The sequence below is a fragment of the Heloderma suspectum genome, chromosome 1 (assembly GCF_057233095.1).
Source record: "Heloderma suspectum isolate Gila_16-S chromosome 1, 16-S_ref, whole genome shotgun sequence".
Taxonomy (NCBI): Eukaryota; Metazoa; Chordata; class Lepidosauria; order Squamata; family Helodermatidae; genus Heloderma; species Heloderma suspectum.
Genome location: NC_139458.1, coordinates 333,165,142 through 333,186,402, shown reverse-complemented (window position 1 = coordinate 333,186,402; position 21,261 = coordinate 333,165,142). Strand labels below are relative to the sequence as shown.

At 43.3% G+C, this 21,261-nt stretch overlaps 1 protein-coding gene across 1 annotated transcript; it reads left to right on the top strand.

Annotated features, from left to right (window-relative positions):
- Positions 1-5,923: 5,923 nt before the first annotated feature.
- On the top strand, positions 5,924-20,299 carry KIAA0408 (KIAA0408 ortholog). Its single transcript, XM_084831633.1, has 5 exons — positions 5,924-6,061; positions 9,274-9,582; positions 11,083-11,162; positions 14,305-15,637; positions 17,880-20,299. The coding sequence occupies exons 1-5, from the start codon at positions 5,924-5,926 to the stop codon at positions 18,024-18,026; spliced, it is 2,007 nt and encodes a 668-aa protein (XP_084687759.1). The 3' UTR covers positions 18,027-20,299.
- The last annotated feature ends 962 nt before the right edge of the window (positions 20,300-21,261 follow it).

The window sequence follows — 21,261 nt, the reverse complement described above, 5'->3', positions numbered from 1 at the left end:
AAATGCATGACCTTGTGGCTATGTGCTAATCTTCTAGGAGCGTTTGGGTAAGGAGGAACCCGTCACAGGGCAAGAACTTGAGCTATGTGACGCACAGCTCCCTTCCGGCCATCTCATTCTACACTACATGTAATTTAATGCCTCCCACTGTGCTCTTCCAGAAATTGATTGAATTGGGGTTGTCTCCAGTGTGGTTTCAGAAATGAAGTCTGATGGGATTGAACATTGCGAAGATTGATATAAGCAACCAAGTAATAATTTTAGAAATGCGCTATGCTCTATTGGTTTTTAACATACTAAGCTGCTCGGTAAATATATGCTTTAAAAGTTAGAAAGACATCAATATACATTAAGGTTGAATGTTTTATTTTCAGGCTTGTGCAGTAATATTTATTTGTTATGCTCCTTGCTGAATTTTATCAAACAGATTTTCTACTTTATCCCTTTATACAGGACTTACAAAGTGAATAATCTTTATGTCCACCTTCCCCAACCTGTTGCCCTCCAGATGTTTTGGACCACAACTCCCATCATCCCTGACCATTGCCCATGCTGGCTGTGACTCATGGGGGTTGTAGTCCAAAACACCTGGAGGGCAACAGGTTGGGGAAGGCTGCTTTATACTAAGCAAGTCAGATAAACAAAGAGAGGACTCCTTTTAATTCCTCTGTTTCAATGTGTCTACCCAAATGTAAATGTAACACCGCTCCAAAATACTTCATAATTAAAAAAAGGTGACTGCAAACCCAAGTATTGCATATTATTGTAAACTTTTAAAAATACGGAAATGGCTGCACGTGCTCAACTTAACATGGCATTTAGACTGCAAAATAGGTTTCAGTGCAGTGGAAACTTTAACTAAGTTTGTTTTGAGAAATAGTCACTTCAGTCCCTGGCACTGAGTTAAAGCTTTGGCCTGAGAAGTGGTGGAAGCTTCATCTGCTGGCTGCTCATTACATGAAGCCAAGACCTTTGCTTAAACCATCAATCCCTCTTGGCCTCCCTTATGAAGAATCCTGTGTTGTCTTTGAACAGCTCTGCTACTTGTAGTGAATTGTAATAAAGCCGTCCTGAATTTTTCCATGCAGGTATAAACAGATAAAGAATTTGCTGGGTCCCAATACAGTTTTGGAAAGCATTTGAAACAAAACTGAGAGAGGAGGGGGAAAAACACCAAGCTATTTGGAGCTTCAGAATCCAATGACAGATTTGGGTGAGATCTGGAAAGAGAAAGGGCTAAGTTCTGCATTGCCCAGGTAAGTCATTCAATGGCATCTATGTGATTTTAAAAAGGAATGGAAGGAGGGAGTTCAACTGCCCATGGAGGGTGCAGTCTTATCGGGATAGGTGGCCACGTCCAAACTTGGAGGCGACCGCCTATCCAACGCAGGGCAGGAGAAGTGCAGATGGTATCATCCCCTCCGCGCTTCAGCTGCCCTGCATTTGTGGCTAGACAGCCAATTTCGGCTGTCTAGCTGCGGGAAGGCGGAGCCGGGAAGGCAGGTGCCAGACAACACATAGGATGTGTCGTACCAGCATTTCCACCTTCCCTGCCCCGGAACGCCCCCCGGAACGCCCTGTTTTGCTGCTCCATGCTCCTCTTCCGAGCACGGAGTGCGGGGCCATTCTGAGCTGCCTGTGATGCAGCGCAGGATGTGGGGGAACGTCGGTTCTCTGGGAACCGACCTCAGAGCGTGGGCTACGAGGTTGGTTCCTGGAAACCGACGTATCCTATGGCCGTCTAACCACTGACTAGTGGCCATAGGATTGCTCCCTTATTGGTTGACTGTATTTTTAAAACTTACATCCTGCATGATTTCCCAAAAAAGGAACTCAAGGTGGCTTACAAAAACAAGGCCACATAATATTTAAAAACAATGGGTAGGATACAGCAAAAAGCCTCCGTGGATGTAAGAGCACCTTCTTTCAGTGGATGGCTTTGGATTCAGTGGAGCTTTTCCACTGGATGAACAGGCGGTTGGGGTGGGGAGGCAATCTTTGCCACTTCCCCCTCCCCCTGCAGTCTCCTATGCTCCTCTAAATTTGGGGAACCCTGCTCCAGAGGCTTGGGGGATCGTCCAGAACAGTGGGGGAGGTGGCACTGTGGGTTGCAGAGGGACTGGGACATTGGTGAAAATTGCATCCATCCCCCTTTCCACCAGCAGGAGTGTTCTGAGTGGAACTCCACTCAGGAATGCTCCCAGCAGCAGAATAAAATCTCTGGATCCAACCCATTTGCACTTTTACATATGTACTATAGGGGGTTTCATTTTATACAAAAGTATCTAAGCCTGAATCTTTATTTGTTAATGAGCAGAAGGCTACTCAGGATCTTTACAGTTGGCAAAATAAATCAGGCAATAGTAAAGAAACAGTCACAGTTATATTGATTAGCTTTACTCAGTAAAGCTTAGAGCAGCCTTTATCAATCTAGTGCTCTCCAGATTTGTTGGACTACAACTCCCAGCAGGGAGGGGCTGGGGATGATGGGAATTGTAGCCCAACATATCTGGAGGGCACCAGGTTGGGAAGAACTGGCATAGAGAATAAGGGAAGCCAAACGTGAGACAAAAAAGGAAAATATACAATTGTACATATACTGTTAATGATACTGCTAAAATAACCTCTTGAGTGAAATAAATATTGTAAACTGTTAATTCAGATAGAAACAGCTTCCAGGGACAGATCCAAACACTCATTTTTTTCTCCAACTTGATGCAAACATTTATGTATTTATTTATTATTTAATCAATATTTGTACCCACTAACCTCATCAAAAGACATCTCCAACAGTTATAAGCACAATCATGTGCTTATAGAACAATTATCTCTATTTTAAAAACTGGCCTTACCTATCTTGAGCATCGCTGCAGTGTGATCATTCATTCATTCATTCATTTACAACAGTTGTATACCGCTATGCATGTAACATTTTTATTGTTATCATCACCATCATCACAGGAAGGGAAAGAGACCCTAAAATCATATAGTCTGGTTCCATATTCTAAGGCAGGATCTTCACCAGGAGTTCTCAAATTTTGCTATAATGAACCTCCTTAAGCTAAGAAAAAAACAGCAAGTTGTCTTTCCCCCACTCACCCACTACAACAAGAGCAACGTGTGGCTGTCAAACTGGGTGGGTTTCTTGTCCACTTTCCATCTCCAGGAAATAAAAGTCTTAGACCTAGTTGTCACTAAGGTGTCAAGCCTGTATTTGTACTATTTTAGACTGGAAGTGCAGACTCACAGAACTGAGGGGGCTCCATGTGAAACCACTTCCATGTCATAAAGAAAACTAGACTATCTGGGAGAAGGCCAGGTGTATGGAGGAGATTCAGTCATGTGGGCCTCAGTTGCTGCCCAAAGCAATACAGCCAGACAGACACTGGTTTGCCACCTCAGTGACAGCTAGGCCTCAGTTTTCAGGCAGCGAAGAGAAACTGAATACACTCCATACTGAAAAGAAGTGACAGATGTTCCCTTTCGGTAGCCATTGATATTTTTGTAACTGGGAGTGTTTGTGGCTGCCAGGAAGGATTGTTTTCTGTAGTCTTGAGGGACTGAGAGAAGAACTTGGATTTCCCCTAGCACTGGCCATGCCTTCTTAGGGAGGCCATTCCTCCTCCCATGGGCTGAATTCAATTCCTGAGAAGCTGTCAGGAGCCTCCTTCCAAAGGAAGCAGGGCCAAAATACCAAAAATGCCAGCATATTCTAGCTTAAAGCTCTTACCCCAAGTAATTTAGGAGAGGCATTTCAACCTTTTAGAATGGCAGCGTGGGGGCAAAAGCCAGGAAAACACAAAATGATTGGTGGTCAAGGGAAAGGGGGTGGGGACAGGTGAAAGATGCATGGCTATCTGGGGAACCAGAGGGCCCATGGGCCTGAGGTTCTCACCGCTGGGTTAAGGGGTGGGTGGGATCATTGTCATTGGCCCCACTCCCAACCTCCATGCATTCAATAGGCCTTGTGAACAGATCCCAACTATGACTACAATTTGTTTGGCTGTAGGGTCTGTTCACACAGCCTATTGTCTAGGTCAGGCAGGGCTGGTGGGTGTGATCCTAACCCTACCTCCCATGAATTCACTGTACATGTTGCATGAACAGGACTCTGGCGAGCCATCATCCTCAGAGACGAAAGGGTTTCACAGATGAAGTGGTGACATGTTAATTTTAGGATGGGTTAACATGAGGGTAGAGTTATTATTGTTACGCTCCCATAAGGGAGAAATGAAATCTTATTACAGGCACCCATTCTCCAACCGTGACGGTCTGAGTTCAGAAAATGAGATCACCTCATGTTTTTAAACGTGCAAAGCAGGGATAGACAGAAGGTAGACTGCAGGTCAGCAACCAACCACCGGCCAGTTTCTAGTTGACCAGCTAGCACAGTCCAATACATCTAGAGGGCACCTGGTTGGGGAAGACTGATCTAGTGCCTACTGGTTGCTGGGCTTCTCGCAAAAAATGCTGGACCAGTTGGAGCCTTTTGTGTGGTGGCCCCCACATTATGTAACAGCCTCCCTAGAGAGATCTGCCTGCTACTGACTTTGTTGACTTTCTTATGCCTGGTGATGACCTTATCTTTTTATTCTCCCAGGCCTATATAGTGTGCTACTTGTTTTACTGCTGATATGTTTTAAGCTGTGTTTTAAAATTGCCCTTCTTCCTACAGATATTTGTTTATTTATTGCTTTGAAAAATGTTGTTACAGCTGTTTTTAATTTTTTTGCTTTTAGGTGACAGTATTGGCTTTATTGAGTTTGCTTGTATTATGTACGTCAAGCAAACTGACAGTTTTGCCTATAGGGCAAACTCATTCACAAATAAGTAACAACGATGTACTCGGCTTACCACTGATGTAGAGTAGTTTGTGTGTATATCTACATATGTTTATTGAGAAGAGGGGATGGAGAGATGCATCAGTGTAAAATCATCTTCATTAGCAAACTTACTATCTTTAGATTCTAGACTGCCTTGTCAAAAAGCAGTGAGATAGTAGAACACGGACAGTGTCTTGGCCATTCCAAGACTTAAAAGGTCATTAGGGCTTTAGTTTCCATTGCCAGACACTTCAGGGAGAGCAGAAGTTGCTGAGCAGTCTGTAGCAGCCTTGCATTACTTTGTAAGATTGGGACACCATGATCCTGGAAAGGCCGTAGGTTTGAATGAATACTTCTTATTTGTGTGAATACTCTCTCAACCATCATTTAAATGCATTATTCTACTTAATATGCTGTTTAGAAAAATAACTGCAGAATAGTCCATTGGTTGACTGGTCACACATCTCTTTTTGCATAGGTGTAAAAAATATGTTTATTTTAAAAATATGTTTAAAAGTAAAAGAAGGTAATAAGAAGGTACAATTCCAACATTACAAAAGCAAATATAAAATATGTAAGTAAAGCACCCAATTGTGCGTGGTTCCTTATAGAACTTAATTTTACAGCATTAACCATCTGTGTACCTGTATTTTTGTGGGGATTATTTCTTTTACAATATAATACATGCTTTACCAGTCATTCATAAAGTTAATTGTAGCTCTATTGTTGAACCATGTCTTAATAATAGTAATTAGTTTACTCATTGACATCGTATTCCAATTCTTTCTCCCCCGTTCCTTTACAAATGGTGTTTAATCGTCATTTCCCTTTCTGTGTGATAAGCATTCCTGCACCTGGTTATAAATCACTGGCCAATATCCTGTACTTCTTTTTTAATTTACATTGTGTAAATCGATGTATCCACATCTGTGGGTTTCTCAATTTCCCATTTCCTCTGTTTTTTTCCACCAACCCCCCACCCCCCCAGCTGAAGCTCAAGGCAAGTAAGCTTTGTCCCCATTTAATAACTCCCACATTCCGGGAAAGACTTAGAAGTTAAAAGAGGGGCACAGACGCTTCTCAGTCAAATTATTGCAGCTATGGAGCTACGGACACAACTGGAGAGCATGACAGAGAGGAACTGGAATAAAGAAAAGATGGAACTCTTGGAGCGTTTCGACAACGAAAGGAAGGAGTGGGAATGTCAGTGGAAGGTCATGCAGAAGAAAATAGAAGAGGTATTCTGAATTATTTTGAGTGTCAGCAGTAGTGTAAAAGCTAATATTATGATAAAGTCTTAAGCAAAGGCCAAAGGCTTCAAAGATACAGTCACAGAATCAAGGTGTTGGAAGGGATCAGCCTTTATGACCAACCCCTGTTCCAAAGTACAATGAATATTTGATGTTGCTTTATACAGATCAGGCTGTTGGTCTATCTAACCTAGTACTCAGTACTCTGACTGACAGCAGCTTTCCAAATTCTCAGCCTCTGCTACCTGACATCATTTTGATTGAAGATGCTTTCAATGAAGTTGCACCTGGGACTTTCTCCATAAGTAGGGGGAAGGAAAGCATGTGAACTACTCTTAGCCCTGCCCCCTGTCCTTGTCTTAGTCTTACACATCCCTGACAGATGGTATCCATTGTATCCTCAGAGGAAGAGCTTCTACAACCTTCCTAGGCAGCTTGGTTCATTGCTAAACTGCTCTTATAATTCAGAAGGCTTTGCTAATAGGGACCATTGTCCATCTTCCTACGTACACTCGTTGTTCCTTATTCTGTTCTCAGTAGACCTGATGATGAGTAGTCACTATTTTCTGATGTATATTTTTAAATGTTTGAACACAGTTCTCTTCTGCCTCCCTCGCAAGTCATGATAAGTCCATCCATTTCAATGGGTTTACTCTAAGTAGGACTAACGTTGGATACAATCTAGTGTTCACCACTCTGACTGTTTAATAACAAGGGCAATATGCACAGATAAAGACATAGGGACAGTAGTGAGGTATATTAAAGGCACCTTTATTATATAAAAATGATTGGACTGGAAAACATGAAAGGTTGGGGGCATCGCTGTGAAACCACGATGCCTTTGTCAACATTAATGTGATATTGATGTCAGCAAATAGTTGCCAAAGGCTCTTGGCAAAATTCACAGTGTGTTTTTTATGATACCTTTTAAAAATAAAAGTGTCTTGAGCAGACCCATGTATTATGGAGTAGCAGTGCCTGCTCTATTTACACAAAGTGCACAGAGAAGATGTACCTTTCTGGATGTTGTTTCCTGAGATAAGTGATGAGCAATCTTATTTATTAACATGTCAAGGAATGTCTTCCTCTAGAAATGAGTGACACAAGGAAGAACATATTTATGCTGGCTTGGCCCAGCTATATTTACTGATGACGCTAAATAGAAAAGAGATTACAATAAACAACATACCAGAGCATAGACACACATTGTATTTATACTGCTTGGCATTCATTCATTCCTTGCTAGCCCTCACAAAGTTCCAGCCAGGGACAACTTTAGTATAATTATTTCTTATGCTCTCATAATAAAGTATACTTTGTTTGCTAATGCACAGAGTTTAATCCTGGTGGCGGTTTTGTATTTTCATTATGGGTTTCACGCATTCATCGAAAGTGTTTGCATTGATTATAGTTTGCTGCTATGGTGCACCCCTCCAAATCTCTGCAAATAAGTAGCTTCAGAGTGCAGGGTAACCTTAATGAACTTACTGATCTCTTAGCTGTGGTCTTGATGCAGCTCTTGCTTTGTCTATCAGATGTTTCATTTGTCCATGCACCTGCTGACATTTAATGAATCATTGCAGCGTGGTCCCAATGTATGGATGCCACATTTTTAAATTTGCGAACTGCTTTGGGGTGGAAGGGTAGGATTTGAAAGGGGAGATGGAATTGACATTCCACTCACAGATCAGGGTTGGTGCAAAATGGTTGCCACATGTTCCTAATTGATATAACTCCATGCCCTTTGGAGAGCACAGCTAACATAATTAGACTAATTATGGGGCAGTCTCTGACTGTGCTTAGGGTGGGAGAGATCTAAGATCAGCTTGTGCCTCCTAGAACAACTGCTCAGGACTCCATAGGGATAGTGCTTCCATCCCTGAGAATCACAGTCCTATCTAATGAAAAAGCAATTGGATTTTCAGTATTTGCCAGATGTATCTACTCAGATGTATGTGCCACTGAAGTCAATGGGGTTTACTACCAGGAAAGTGTGTATAGGATTGCAATCCCAGTCTATATTTCTCCTGATATAAAGGGCTGTGGTTTAATCTTAATTTTTTTAAGCTTACTATTCTACCAGAGAGTTTTAAGTGCCATAAGACAAGCGTTCCCAACCTAGTGGCAGGGTGGATTAGTGTCCTGGAAAAAAATAGTTAATTAAAGGCACAATCCTATGCATGTTTAGACAGAAAAAAAAGCCCTACAACTCCCAGCATTCCCCAGCCAGCCATGCTTCCTAGGAGATGCTGGGAGCTGGAGGACTTTTTGTGTTTAAACATGCATAGGATTGCACCCTATATAACTTACGGTTCCCCTTGTGCACCCAGGCATAGAGGAAGCTGCCCATTCCAACTCTGCATGATTCATTCGTCTTGGGCTCTGTTCACAGTGGGTCATTTTGCCACATTTCTGCATCAGGTGTGACTGGATTGTTTGATCAGTTCCTGTGCACAGATGCGGCAGAGTTACTTGCTCTCAGAGGAGCACACCCATTACATCTGAGTGAGTCACTGCCTTGTGCACATCTATTTCCAATGAGAAGGCAAGTCCAGATCTGTGATACATGTAGACTCCTAGGGGTGGGCTCTTCTGAGGGCAGGCAGTTATGACTCTTGCACAGTTCAAAAGAGTGAAGTGTGCCTCCAATTCTAATTCATCCCGAAGTATATGCCAGCATGGGAAACACTGCTATAGGCTAACATCTCTCATGCGTGTCTCCTTTTGCTCTGCTTCCCAGATGCTCTGCATTCTCTGCCATAAGTTTAATACTCTCTTTTCAATTATCATGTCTCATTCAAGCACACCGTGCATTCCCTGCACAGCCAACGTTCTTTCAAGCCAACTGAGAGAAGCTTCCATTTGAGAGCTAGCGCAGTCCAGGGTTAGGGTGCAGTGGGAACCTTTCCAGGCCCTGTCCCAGTATGCAGCAGCCACACATTCATATGCTTTACATTTAAAACACAGCCAGTGTTTTAGGAACTGCGGTACTTTCTTTGTATTATGTGAAAAGAAATGGGCTGTAGCCATTAGCTTGACAGCTCTTTCTAAAAATAAGCTCCAGATTTCTCAGCCCACCAATGCATCCAAACTTTGGAGTCTGATGACACAAGCTCAAAGTGAAAATAAATATCATCCTTTGTTCGTCGGGCTTGTCAGATCACTGTAGCCTAATAGGAGGCCTTTTGTTTCCTTTCCAGCTTTACCAGGAGGTAAAATTAAGGCGTGAGAGCAATATGAATGCCTTTGAAAATAAAGCCAATCATAGCAAGGCACCACAACAGTCTCATTCCCCCACTTTAGAATGGAGTGACACACCAGGACTGAACTTGGGTTCTCTAGACAAAGACAGTGTGCTCACCAAGGCAGAAAAGGAAAGCAAGGACACAACAAACAAGAGGAGAAATCATGTTCTTGTAAAAGAGAATCTGGACTTTGAGAGTTGCAAGGAATCTGGAGATTGCCCAGGCTTGAAAACAACCAAGAATTATACTCAGGATCTCAATATTGTGAGTAAAGTTGTCATGGGTGTTTCACTGAGGGTAGAAGTAACCCAGGATTCAAATGTCAATGCCTTCTTATAAATGGCTGTTTGATGGCTGGTCTAAATGTGTCCCACTCATCTGAGTCTATTCCAAGTTATCTGAAAGGTAACAAGATCAGGTCAGCTTGACCTGAGCTGAAATGGGTGAGTGTGAAAACACGCTAACTACAGATATATGGAAGTGAACATCACCCTGTCCTCTATTACCCAAAATATCTCTCCCTGAATACTGAGGATTCAGTAATCTGTCAACCAAAGCACACATTTTCAGACTCTTCTGTTTGCTGTTATCTGTTGAATATATTTGATTACATAACCCAGCCTTCCCCAGCTTGATGCCCTCTGGTAGTGTTGGACTGCAACTCCATAATTCCCAGCTATGCTGGGAAATCCCATTGGCAATGCTGGCTGGGAATTATGGAAGTTGCAGTCCAACACATCTGAAGTGCACCAGGCTGGAGAAGGCTGACATAATCTCTTCTTCAGTCTGTGCCCTAGTGTAGACATAACACTGCTTTCATGCAATGCAATTCTTGGTTTGTAAATTGGGAGCCAGCCTCTGCCTGACCTCCTTCCCACCTTCACACCTGACTGAAACAGTTTCCCCCTGTTATTCCCTTCCTAGAATAATACAGCTTGCTGTTGCATGGGCACCGATGCAAGCCATGATTAACATAAACCTTCACAACTACAGTTTTCCAAAAATCCTGATTAGAGTCCCTGGTTTGCAAGGGGTGTTGCATTTTTATTAACAAAGGTTTGTGTCAATGCCCATGCAGCAGAAAGCCATGTTAACACTGGGGAGGCAAAGGAGAGGAACTTCTCTCAGAAGCAGGAGGAGGAAGGCATGAGGGCATTTGCGAATCAGGAGCCAGCCTCATGAATGCAAGCCACCTTGTGCAGTGTGCTAGCTTGATTTCAATAATGAATATCCTGCCTTTCTACAACAAGGGTACTCAGCGTAGCTTACAATAAAACAGAACAACAAAATCATAAATGTAAGAAAGCAATACTTTGTTATAGAAGCAGCTATGGCCATACTAGGTCTGTATCTTGGATATCTTTGTGATGTGCCCCTGCTTTCCTTCTCTCTGACATGGGATACAGTGACCTGGTTTGCACGATCACAGGGGGAAAATAACCCATGGTAGCTTACTTCCTCCCCGCATGTGCTGGTCGCAAGCCGCCTAACCCTAGAACAAGCCATGGGTTACAAGGTGGTTTGTAACCCACCCCAGCCACCGACCCTCACCGAGTTTGGATGCCACCACAACCCGTGCCTGGCAAGCTGAATACTAATTAAGAGGGTCATGACTGACATGGGAGGGAAAATAAGCCACCATGCCTTATTTTCCCTCATGTGAACCCGCCCACTATATGCCTTAGAGCTGTATTTACAGCTATTCTAGATTTTTTTTTAAAAAAACTTGATCACACTAAACTATTGCACTTTGCATTTGTGAAGGCTCTTAAAGAACTTGCCAGAGTAAGTGAAGACTTGTGCAGCTACCAAGAGGAAATCCGTAAGAAGTCTAACCATAGAAGGTAAAATTATGTCAGATCTTTCTACTTTAGGCTTGTGGGGGACAAAGGACGACATACAATGACTGAGAAACAGGATTGAAGAGGAGCTGAAGAAATGATTGAATGGGAGTTGGAGAAATGATTGAATGGGAACTGGAGCAGTGATTAAGGGCGCGATCCTATGGGGAAAGGCGGCCAGCTCCAAACTTGGAGGCAACCGCCTGTCCAATGCAGGGCAGGAGGAGCACAGAGGGAATCGTTCCCTCCACTCTTCTCTTGCCCTGAATTTGCAGCTAGACAGCTGATTTCATCTGTCTAGCCCCGGGAAGGCGGAGCGGGGGAGGAGGCTGCCGGATGACACATAGAATGTGTTGTACCGGCAGTTCCGCCATTCCTGCCCTGGAATGGCCCCCAGAATGCCCCATTTTGGCCACTTCACGTTCCTCTTCGGAGTGCGGAGCATGGGGCTCTTCCACGCTGCCTATGAGGCAGCACAGAATGGGGGGAAGGTTGGTTCTCCAGGAACCGACCTTGCAGCATGGGCTCCAAGGTCGGTTCCCAGAAAACCAGATATCATATGGCCGTCTAGCCACTGACTAGCAGCCATAGGATTGCTCCCCCCGCCTCTTTAGCCTTTAAGTGTTCTTGGCTTTAAAATCCCATTCAGAATACAGAAATATAAATGCATCTCTAGCCCTTCCTTCCTTCTGTTTGCAATAAATATGATACCTGGGACAAAAATTCCCACCCCACATTGCATTGGACCATTTGTCCATGCAAAAGTGGGGAGGGGGTGGCTCCTTTTTGGGGAGTGGGCAACTTTCTACAAAATATAGCAGTGTTCCCAGGGGCATTCTTTCTCTCCCAGGAATGCAGCCTGGAAGCAATGGAGAGCTGTACTGCAAATGCAAAAAAACAAGGAAACCCTCAGCCATCTCATATATGTACTAAGCTGACACTCAGCATCCCCACCTCAATTGTAGAAACTTGCCTGGCCACCACAATCTTTGGGGAAGGTTGCCTTTTCTCACCCCCAGCTGAATTTCCAAAAAAACTGGGCCGAAAGGTTTAGCCCAGCTTTAATAAATGTGGTTTACCTGAGATTTGTACTGACAACGGTGCTGCTCGGCACCATCCTGGTTGCTCCACTGCCCAGGTCAGCTTGCTCTCTTCCCCATCCCCGCCGGAAGGGAACAACAGGTTGGTCTCCCTTTATTTATTTAAAAAAAAAAAAAAACATTTTACACTAGTTAACTGGTATGATGGGCTGCTGTAAATTTTTCATTTTTTATTTTTAAAGAAGAGGACCAACACATTCCTTTCTTGCCACCTGGTCACTCTCCTTCTCTGTTCACTTTCCCCCGCAACCCCTGGCTTGCTCTTCCTCCCTCCCCCACTCCCTTTCCAGGCAGTGGCACCTTCTTTCTTTCCGTTTTCCGTTTTACAGAAAAGGCTGCCTGTGGAGCACGGCGCCAGTCACGCCCACCATCCTCATTTCCCCAGAATGCTTTTGGGCTCCCCATGGGGTACAGAGGCACTCGGGGGAAATGAAGATGGTGAGCATGACTGGAGCTTTGCTCTGCAACTTGCCTGACCTTTTATAAAACATAAAAGGGAAAATTTAGGGCCCCTCTGGGCTGCAGGGCCCCAGACTGCACCTTGTGGTCCGGCCCTAGTGACACTGCCATGTACAGAGCTAAATTTTCCACATTATAGCAGACAAATAAGTGGGAATAGGAATCGCATCTCTATTATATTTATCTAGTTTACATATCAGCTTTGGTTGTGATATAAACATCAGCTGAGGCTCTTGTTAAACCCTCCCCTCATCTAAGACAGCTGAGAATTCCTTAATCTTGTGAGTATCTGTGAAACCACACCTTAATCTCTTCAAGGGATCCACTCTTAAAGCACTTTCTCTTGCTGCTTTAAAAATGTTGTTAAAAGCATGGCATACTTTTTGGGCACTCCCACAGCCTCAGCTGCTTGTGGAAGGGGAAAGACACAAGGCTTTTATCTCTTTGGCATTGCTCCAGAGAAAGTCATACTTCAGTGCCATTGATAGCCGTAACAAGTGAAGTGAGTTACAGCTATCAGTGGTACTGCTGTTATTTTCAATAGGATTTAATGGCAATCTGGTTTCCATAGATTGGGCACAAGATTAGGATTTGGTTGAAACCTGGAGCGGATTTACCACCCCACTGACATCGGAGCCACCAGCCTCCACTGGATCGGTCCTGACTTTCTCTGCGTTCAGAAAGCGGTTCAAACACATCTAACTTCACTTTTTACGTTGTTATGGTATTAAAGGTTGTTTTTAATGTCTTAAATGTGGGCGGGATCCACATTCCATTGCGCTCGCAGGACCACCTCTTGCATGACAGGGAAGTGGTGCTTCTAAAAATAACCCTGGAAATGCTCATTTCCAGAATGGGGCTGGTCAGCACAGCGCCCTTCTGTGAGCTCCGTTGATCTGCACCCTGTACAATGTAAAAAGTGACGTTAAAAAGATGTGCTTTCAACCCCTTTCTGAACGCAGAGAAAGTAGGGACCAATCCAGTGGAAGCTGGTGGCTCCTGTGTCAGTGGGGCAGTGGATATGCTCCAGGTTGCAGTCAGAACTCTAAAAGCTCCTTTAGAGTTCTGACTGAAACCCGGAGCAGATTCACTGCCCCACTTACATTGGAGCCATCAGCCTCCACAGGACCAATTGCAACTCCAAAGGGAGGGTGTTCCAGAGCTTGGGATTTGATGAGACCCTAGTCTAGTTCCTTAAAGCAGCCTTACCCAACTGGGCACCCTCTAAATATTTTGGACCATGTGGCCATGCTGGCTGGAGATGATGGGAGATGTAGTCCAACACATCTGGAGGGTACAGGGTTGGGGAAGGCTGCTTTATAAGATCAGAGATAGGCTTGAGCAGAGGTCGTTATTTTATGCTATTGGTCCAGTACTCACAAGATACCTGGCATCTTAAAAAGAGTAGATTTTAGTGTAATGACTGTCTTGAATGATGTCACACCTCTCATGGAGCGCTATGAAATTGCACAGCTTCATAAAGGTGTGGGCCTTCTCTAATAAATAAAGTTCTACCCCCTTTGCAGGGCTGACTAATGTTGTGGGGACAACATAAAATGGCTGCTTATCCTTTCTTGTGTATGCAGAAAGAAGTTGTTTCCCTTCCTGGGAGAACCTGTAGAAACTGAAAACTCACTGATTACACAAAAGGTGAACCATGAGAGTAACAAGGACCCACAACAAGGACCACCGGCTTCCACTGCATTTGAAAAAGAAGAGCAAAATAACAGGAAAAATTTGATGGGCACCAGCAGGTGCTTGAAGGAGATACCATCTATTGCTGGGGTTGAGAAAACCACCTTTTTGCCTTGGCAAAAAAGAGACGCTCCTCCTGTTCCTCCAAGAAGCACTTCTCGGCATTTGACAAGCTCTCTTGCACACGTCTCCGAAGCATTAGCCAAAGATACAGGGCACAAGAGCCAGGACTGTTCGGATGGAAATCCATCTGTTTATCCACCTTTAGCAAAGCAATCGGATCCTCTAATGCTACTGACAAATGATTGGAAATCTGTTGGTGGGCCTGCAGTGTCTCCCACAGGGCCCATAGAAAAAGGGGATCTACCCCTTGAATGCAAGTTTCCAGCAGGATTTTGTCACAACACATGGTCTTGCGATACAAGCACATTTGGGGATTGTCCAAAGAATGGCTCTTCCTCACACTCTGTCCAGAAGAGCTGTTCAGATGGAAATATGGTGCCCCAGAAACAGCATCCTAAACTGCAAAGCACTGTGCATTATACCCGTGACACTTATGGTCCTGTGTGTGACACCCTGGGTGATTCTGGCTATGGAACTGGAAAGACTCAACGAAATGAAACACTGGAAGCTAAAATTGATGAGTTTAACAGGACTGTGTTTCACACAGATAAAGGCCAAAAGTGTCTGCCACAGACTCAAGTGCTGCCAGTACCATCCGGAGATCCTAAACCCCATTTCATACTGCAGGACTGCATGGCTAGCAGAACACAAAATGAAGAGTCAACATGTATTGTGAATCCCAGCTTGTCTTCAAGAAAGGAAGAGAAACCCTGTAAACCCAGCAAAAATGTCAAATCAACTGGGCAGCAAAAGCAACAAAATGGATTTCTAAGCGGCTACCAGCATATGCTTCACGAGCATGACTGGAGGCCAAGTAATTTGTCTGGTCGCCCACGGTCAGCTGACTCAAGATCAAACTACGGTGTTGTTGAAAAGCTTTTGAAAAACTATGAGAAATTGACTTCCTCGTGGAACTCAAAGTTCCACAAAGAGCAGTGGGCGCAATCTGATTCTGAATTTGTCGATGGCAGCTGTGACAAATTGGGGCATTATTTTGAAATGTTCCAGACCGACCAAGGAAAGCAGGAGCAGCAGAAGAACTCAATCAGACACACTGGACTTTACACCAAGCATGGGAAAGAGAAGCAGAAATTTCCTGAGGTAGGATTTGAACATGAAATGGATCCTGTTATGTTTATTTATTTTTCCTGTCAGTCATTAATAAGCATCCTGATGCCTGCGTGAAATGTGTATTATATATTATCTTTCCAGAATAGCAGTTTGTTCAGCATGTAAGCCCACTGGCCAGATGAGAAGAAGGCAAGCAGTAAGGGCCAAACTAGAGACTACATGCAAACATATGTAATGGTAGTACAACCATTTTGTTTTCGCTTGAAAATTGCTTCAGGGGAGGTAATTGGGTGCAGACACACTGCAGGGGGCCGTAACACTTTACCTGCATCAAATTATACTCCAGCCAGCTTTTCCTGTGGGGGGACTGGGAAAAGGTTAAGAAGACACACACTCTACTTTTCTGCTCAACAAGACAGAGCCCCAGGTTGTGATTCCACTTGTAATGGCAAAAAAATCCACTTAAGCTAAAGAATCCTAGGGTCAAACTACATATTATTTTAAATATGTAGCATGCAGTTGAACTTCACCCTCTCTTTTAAGTAAGTGTGTAGCTCCCCAATCTGGATTGAAAGTTTAAACCTTCTCCGCCAGCAACTTGCTTCCTGAAATTCTCCTCACCCTCTTCCATGAGAGTGTTAAAAAAGAAAAAGAGCCTCTCTTGGCACCAGCAAAGGGTCCCCCCCTTTTTTTTAACCCTTCAAACATGGGGGTGTGGAGGTTGGGAACCAGGCAGCTGGGGCCAGGTTTAAATCTCCCCTCCTCATATGTGGTGGGTCTGAGCCAGATTGGGAACCTGCACATTTACTTGAGAGTAAACAAAAAGATGGTCAGCTGCATGAGATGTGTTTTTTGCCATTTGCAGGTGAGATCACAACCTGGCACTAGCATCTTATTTGGTGCCTTTTCAAGTACTCTGTACAGGGATTGTGTTATGCTACTTGATAATCATAAAAGTGCTTAAATAAAGCAAAGTTTCATATGCTACTTAAGACATCGGAACAGGATCTCTCAAGTGAGTACTATGTAAGTAAATAGGAAATAGAACTGAACTATACGATTCTCATTTGTTTATTATGTTTCACATTTGCGGTAAGTGAGAGAGACTTGTCCACAAAGATGCAAAAATGAAGAAGTAATAATTTTGATCAACATAAGGTTTGCTTTTGTGAATATTTGATAGAATACAAGCCGAAAACTGAGAGGATTCAGACACCAAATTTTTCTGTAATTCATCCCAGATCCATTCCAGATTGGACCCAGACTAGATTTCAAAGGCTGGATTAATCAGAAATTGATCTGTTTTGGCCTGCAGAAGTTTTCAGTCTTCTGCCTCCCTAGCTTGGTAAGTTTAGGAAGGGACAGGGCAGCAGAGAGGGCTCCTAGGAACTGTTGTCTGTAGTAGCAGGGCATCATGCTTGCTGCTAGGAATGATGGGAAACGTACTTCCAAGCATTCCTAGACATGCTTACTGCAGGGCCCAAAGCCCTACAGCAGTGGTTTCCAGGAGTCCTCACCAACACTGACCTTGGTAAGTTAGGAAAAGGGGGTGGGAGGGAAGGCTCTCATCAGGAAGGCTGCAGGGAGGCCTCAAGATTCTAGACCTTGTCACACTCTCAGTGGCATTATTGGGGCCTAGGAGCCTTGCCAATTCAGAATGGATACAATTTAAAATCTGATTAATTTGAGATGTTCTCCAAATTAATCAGATGTAAACGGGCCCATTCTGAACCTGAAGTGGGGTGCCTGCCCATCTCCAACTTTGTGCCTAGCCAGATATTGCTTGTATCAATACTCATTTAAAGTGGCTGTGTGAGAAAGTAGCCATTGGGTCTGTCACTCACTCAGCATTGCAGTTTATTCACATGCTTAAAAGCCCTGGCTGCATGCTGACAGGTGAGTTGCATTTGTAATAGAGCCATCAAACCAGCGGTTCACCCTGCAGCCTGGACAAAGAAGTGTTGACTTTATCAGCTTTGGTTGTGTGCAGAGAGGGCCATAACTCTTAACTTAGTTAAAGCCTTTCTAGCATTTTGTGTCTTACTTGCATGCCACATATTTCTTTGACACATGGATGAGTTCTTTTGCCATTACATCTTTACATTACTATGTAAATGGTAAATAATACATTCTCTGGGCCTTTAAATAGCTGGAAGCCACCTGTCATAAAGCTGACCAGCATGCATTATGCCATTCTCTTAAAATTCCATGAATGCTTTTTGTGGGGTTTTGTTCTGCGTTCTTAACCCAAGTGGCCACGTTTGTATCGTAGGTATCTGTGCCAGCTAAACAGTCAAATGGTAAAGGTTTCTCTCGGCCAGCCCGGCCAGCAAACAGACGCTTACCTTCCAGATGGGCCTCCAGGTCGCCGTCAGCTCCACCTGCTGTGAGAAGAGCCGCTTTGAATGAACTCCCTTGAACTTTTGCGGAGGGCTCCCAGTGGATATAAACTCAAGAATGGATTCAGTGGTGTTTCAAATGCTCCAATACTTCATATGGACCCACCTTTCCATGTTCCTGGCCACAACCACTCCTGTGCAATTGTATATTGGTCAAGAGTCTTTTTGACTTCCTGGAGAAACGCTTTTGATTCTTAGATTATCCTTACAGTCTTCAGTGTTTTTACCAATTAGATAAGGATGCCCTTCTGCCCCACCCATATGTATATATACTTTTATAGCTCATAGACATTTTTCCTTTGAATGACATATGCCAAAATTCATCTCCCCAACCAGTTTTAAAAAGAAATTAAATAGTGTATAGTTACGTATATTCTTACTTTTCCCATAAACAGCAGGAAGAAATGCTGTATGCATGATCATGTGTTTGTAGGTGCATGTATTGAAATAGGAAGTATACCAGTCTGTATGTAGAAAGAGACAAACTCACTACTACTATTGACACTGAAATTATAACATATGCCTATATACATACATACACACACAAACCTTTGTGTTTTCTTTAAAAGGTTTGAAAATATATAGCTCTGGTGATAATTATATTTTGTATATCTTTTACAAGTGTCACAGGTCTCGTATTTGATATACAAAAACTAACATACGCATTTTTAAAAATAATTATGATAGCGGTGAAAAGGCATTTGCACATATGTACCAGAAGCTCAATGGATTGATTCTTGCTTGCGTGATGTTCTCTTTTTCCTTCCTCGCTTCTCTAAACTTTACTATGCTAGGTCCAAATGAGCTGGGCATATTTTTCTAAATTAAATTATATACTATTTATAACTGCATTAGCCTTTTTCACAGTGCACAGACATTCCTAAAAATGGTCAGCTACCCCATGTCCTAATATGCCCATTTTGCCAACTTCCGTCAGTGATGTGGACCCGAGGGAGGTGAAACGCACATTGTAATGATGTCCAGAAACGGAATAAGATGAGCTACAGGAATTGGAGGAGGGTAACTTGACAGTTGGATGCTGTTTTTGGTGATTGCCTCATAGTTCTTATAATGTTTGATTTCACCTTAAAGCATTGTAACCCTTTCCCCTAAAGGGGATGGATCCAGACTTAGTCATGCTTACAGTAGACCCATAGAAATCAATGGGACTTAGCTTAGTCTTACTTCTCCCATGACTGACTTGCCCCATTAGTTTCAGTGGGTCTACTGTGAATAACTGGGTCTAATATGACTAAACTTGAATCTAGCCCACTGTCTTCTAAAGAAGTAGCCAAATCTAGTAACAAGGAGTAGTAGCAGTTAACGTTAGGATTTGCCATCTGTCAAAAGGATTGAGACTAGTTTTTTCTCTCTTATGATTGTCCAGACTGCAGTATGGGGTTTGCATCTGGCAAGGTATGCCATTTGTTTTGAATGGCAGCAGAAGAATAAGCAACAGTTGAAGTACAATGGTGTACTTTTCATCTGCTCTTTCTTAATCTGCTACTGGGCTTCCAATGGCCAAGGCAACTGCACACATTCTGCACCCCTGAATGATGCAAATGGGTCTTGGTTAGGAGGTTTGCTTGCATTCTGGCACAAGCCTGACATACAGTACATAAATATTGCATCAAGATAGGATTGCTGTGGTGCCAGAAATCCTAGACTGATGGCATTAGAAGTATGTATTTGCCATCATCTGTGTTGTTGGCTGATAGTATGCTATGTGTGTAGCCTGGATTATTTCCCTTCCCAACAGTCTGAATGGAAGATAGTGCCTGCTAAACTGCCTTTTTAAGGGTAATAAAAATGCCTTGTTCCACTTGATGAATTTTCATCCCTCTTAGAACTGCATGGGCAGAGGAGAAGGAGGAGTGAACAGCAATCACCTGGCATACTAGGAGCAAAGAGACAACGGTCTCTTACATTTCCTTTCCCATTCCACCTTGGAACACATTCACAGGTGGCATGTTTACAGACATTTCAGACAATATACTCTTGAACGTACATATTTATTTAATGGTTGCAAAGAGAGAGATGCAGAGAGAGAGAGAGTAGAGTTCTGTTATTTTGTAAGGTGATTGTAATACTCTTGGGAAAATTGTCATGTTAATCCAGATAGTGATTCTTTTACTCTTGTCTTGTCATAAGAAGAGCCAGATAATAGGTCTGTGTATATACTGCAGTAGACAATTAAAAATAAAATAAAGTAAAAATTCTGTGCCACAGTAACCCATATTTTGTGCCAACAAAAGCTGAATTCTGCAACCTTTATAAATTATGTGATTTAAGCAAATTTGCATGTTTTTATATTTTATTCTGCTGGTCATAGGTAGGGGAAAAGACCATTAGAAAGCCTAGTCAACTTTTCCATCCCACCACAAAAGCTTTGGACATTTTATCAGGCATTACCTACAAATTCCAAATCTGTCTTTGCAATTTAAAGGGACTAGAAACTTGTGTGTGTGTTTCTTTAATTCAAATGAAAGCTGAGATTCTCAGGATGCTGACTTTTGTACCCAAAACCAGTTCCTGCAATTACATGGTACAATCAGAGAATGCACTCAGCTCTGGAGAGAAAACATACTTTGCCATTTCCGTTGTCTTACATTTCACTCTCTGATGTTGTTTATTTGTACTGTGACAAGGTAACAGAATTTATAGTGGCAACATAGCTAATATACCTATTGGTGTTACAGGTATCTGAAAGAGCGGGGTACTTTCCAGTAGGGATGTGCACCGCTTCAGTCTGAAGCCCAAATAACGAGTTGAAGCGGGCTGCTTCGGAGGTGCCTTCGCATGATACAAGGTGGAGCAGAATAGCAACAAGGCACTCGAAGCGAAGTGGCTTGTATGTGAATTGCCCCGTCCAACTCGGTGATTCGTTCTGAGCAACCCAGACAGCCTGGTGCCAAAAGTATCAACTTGAGAAAGTTCAGCGAGGGGTTGAGGAGGAGGGAGGGGGGAAGGGAGGAGGAGGAGGACAGGAGCTTTGGCGAATGGAAACTATTTGCCAAATCAGGGCTGAACGTAACCCAGTAATCTCCAATCAGTGATAGTGGTGGAGGAGAGGGGAAGACTGAATAACTGGAGACAAATGGTTGCATTTCAGAGACAGAGATCATTCTGGTGGTGTTACTTAGGGGTGTGAGAACCCAATCCCGTCTGGGTTTTCCAGACGCCCCAGCCCCTGCTCTGCTCGCCAGTCCCTCCACCTCCGCTGCAATTGCCATGTTTTTAAAAAATATGGCGATT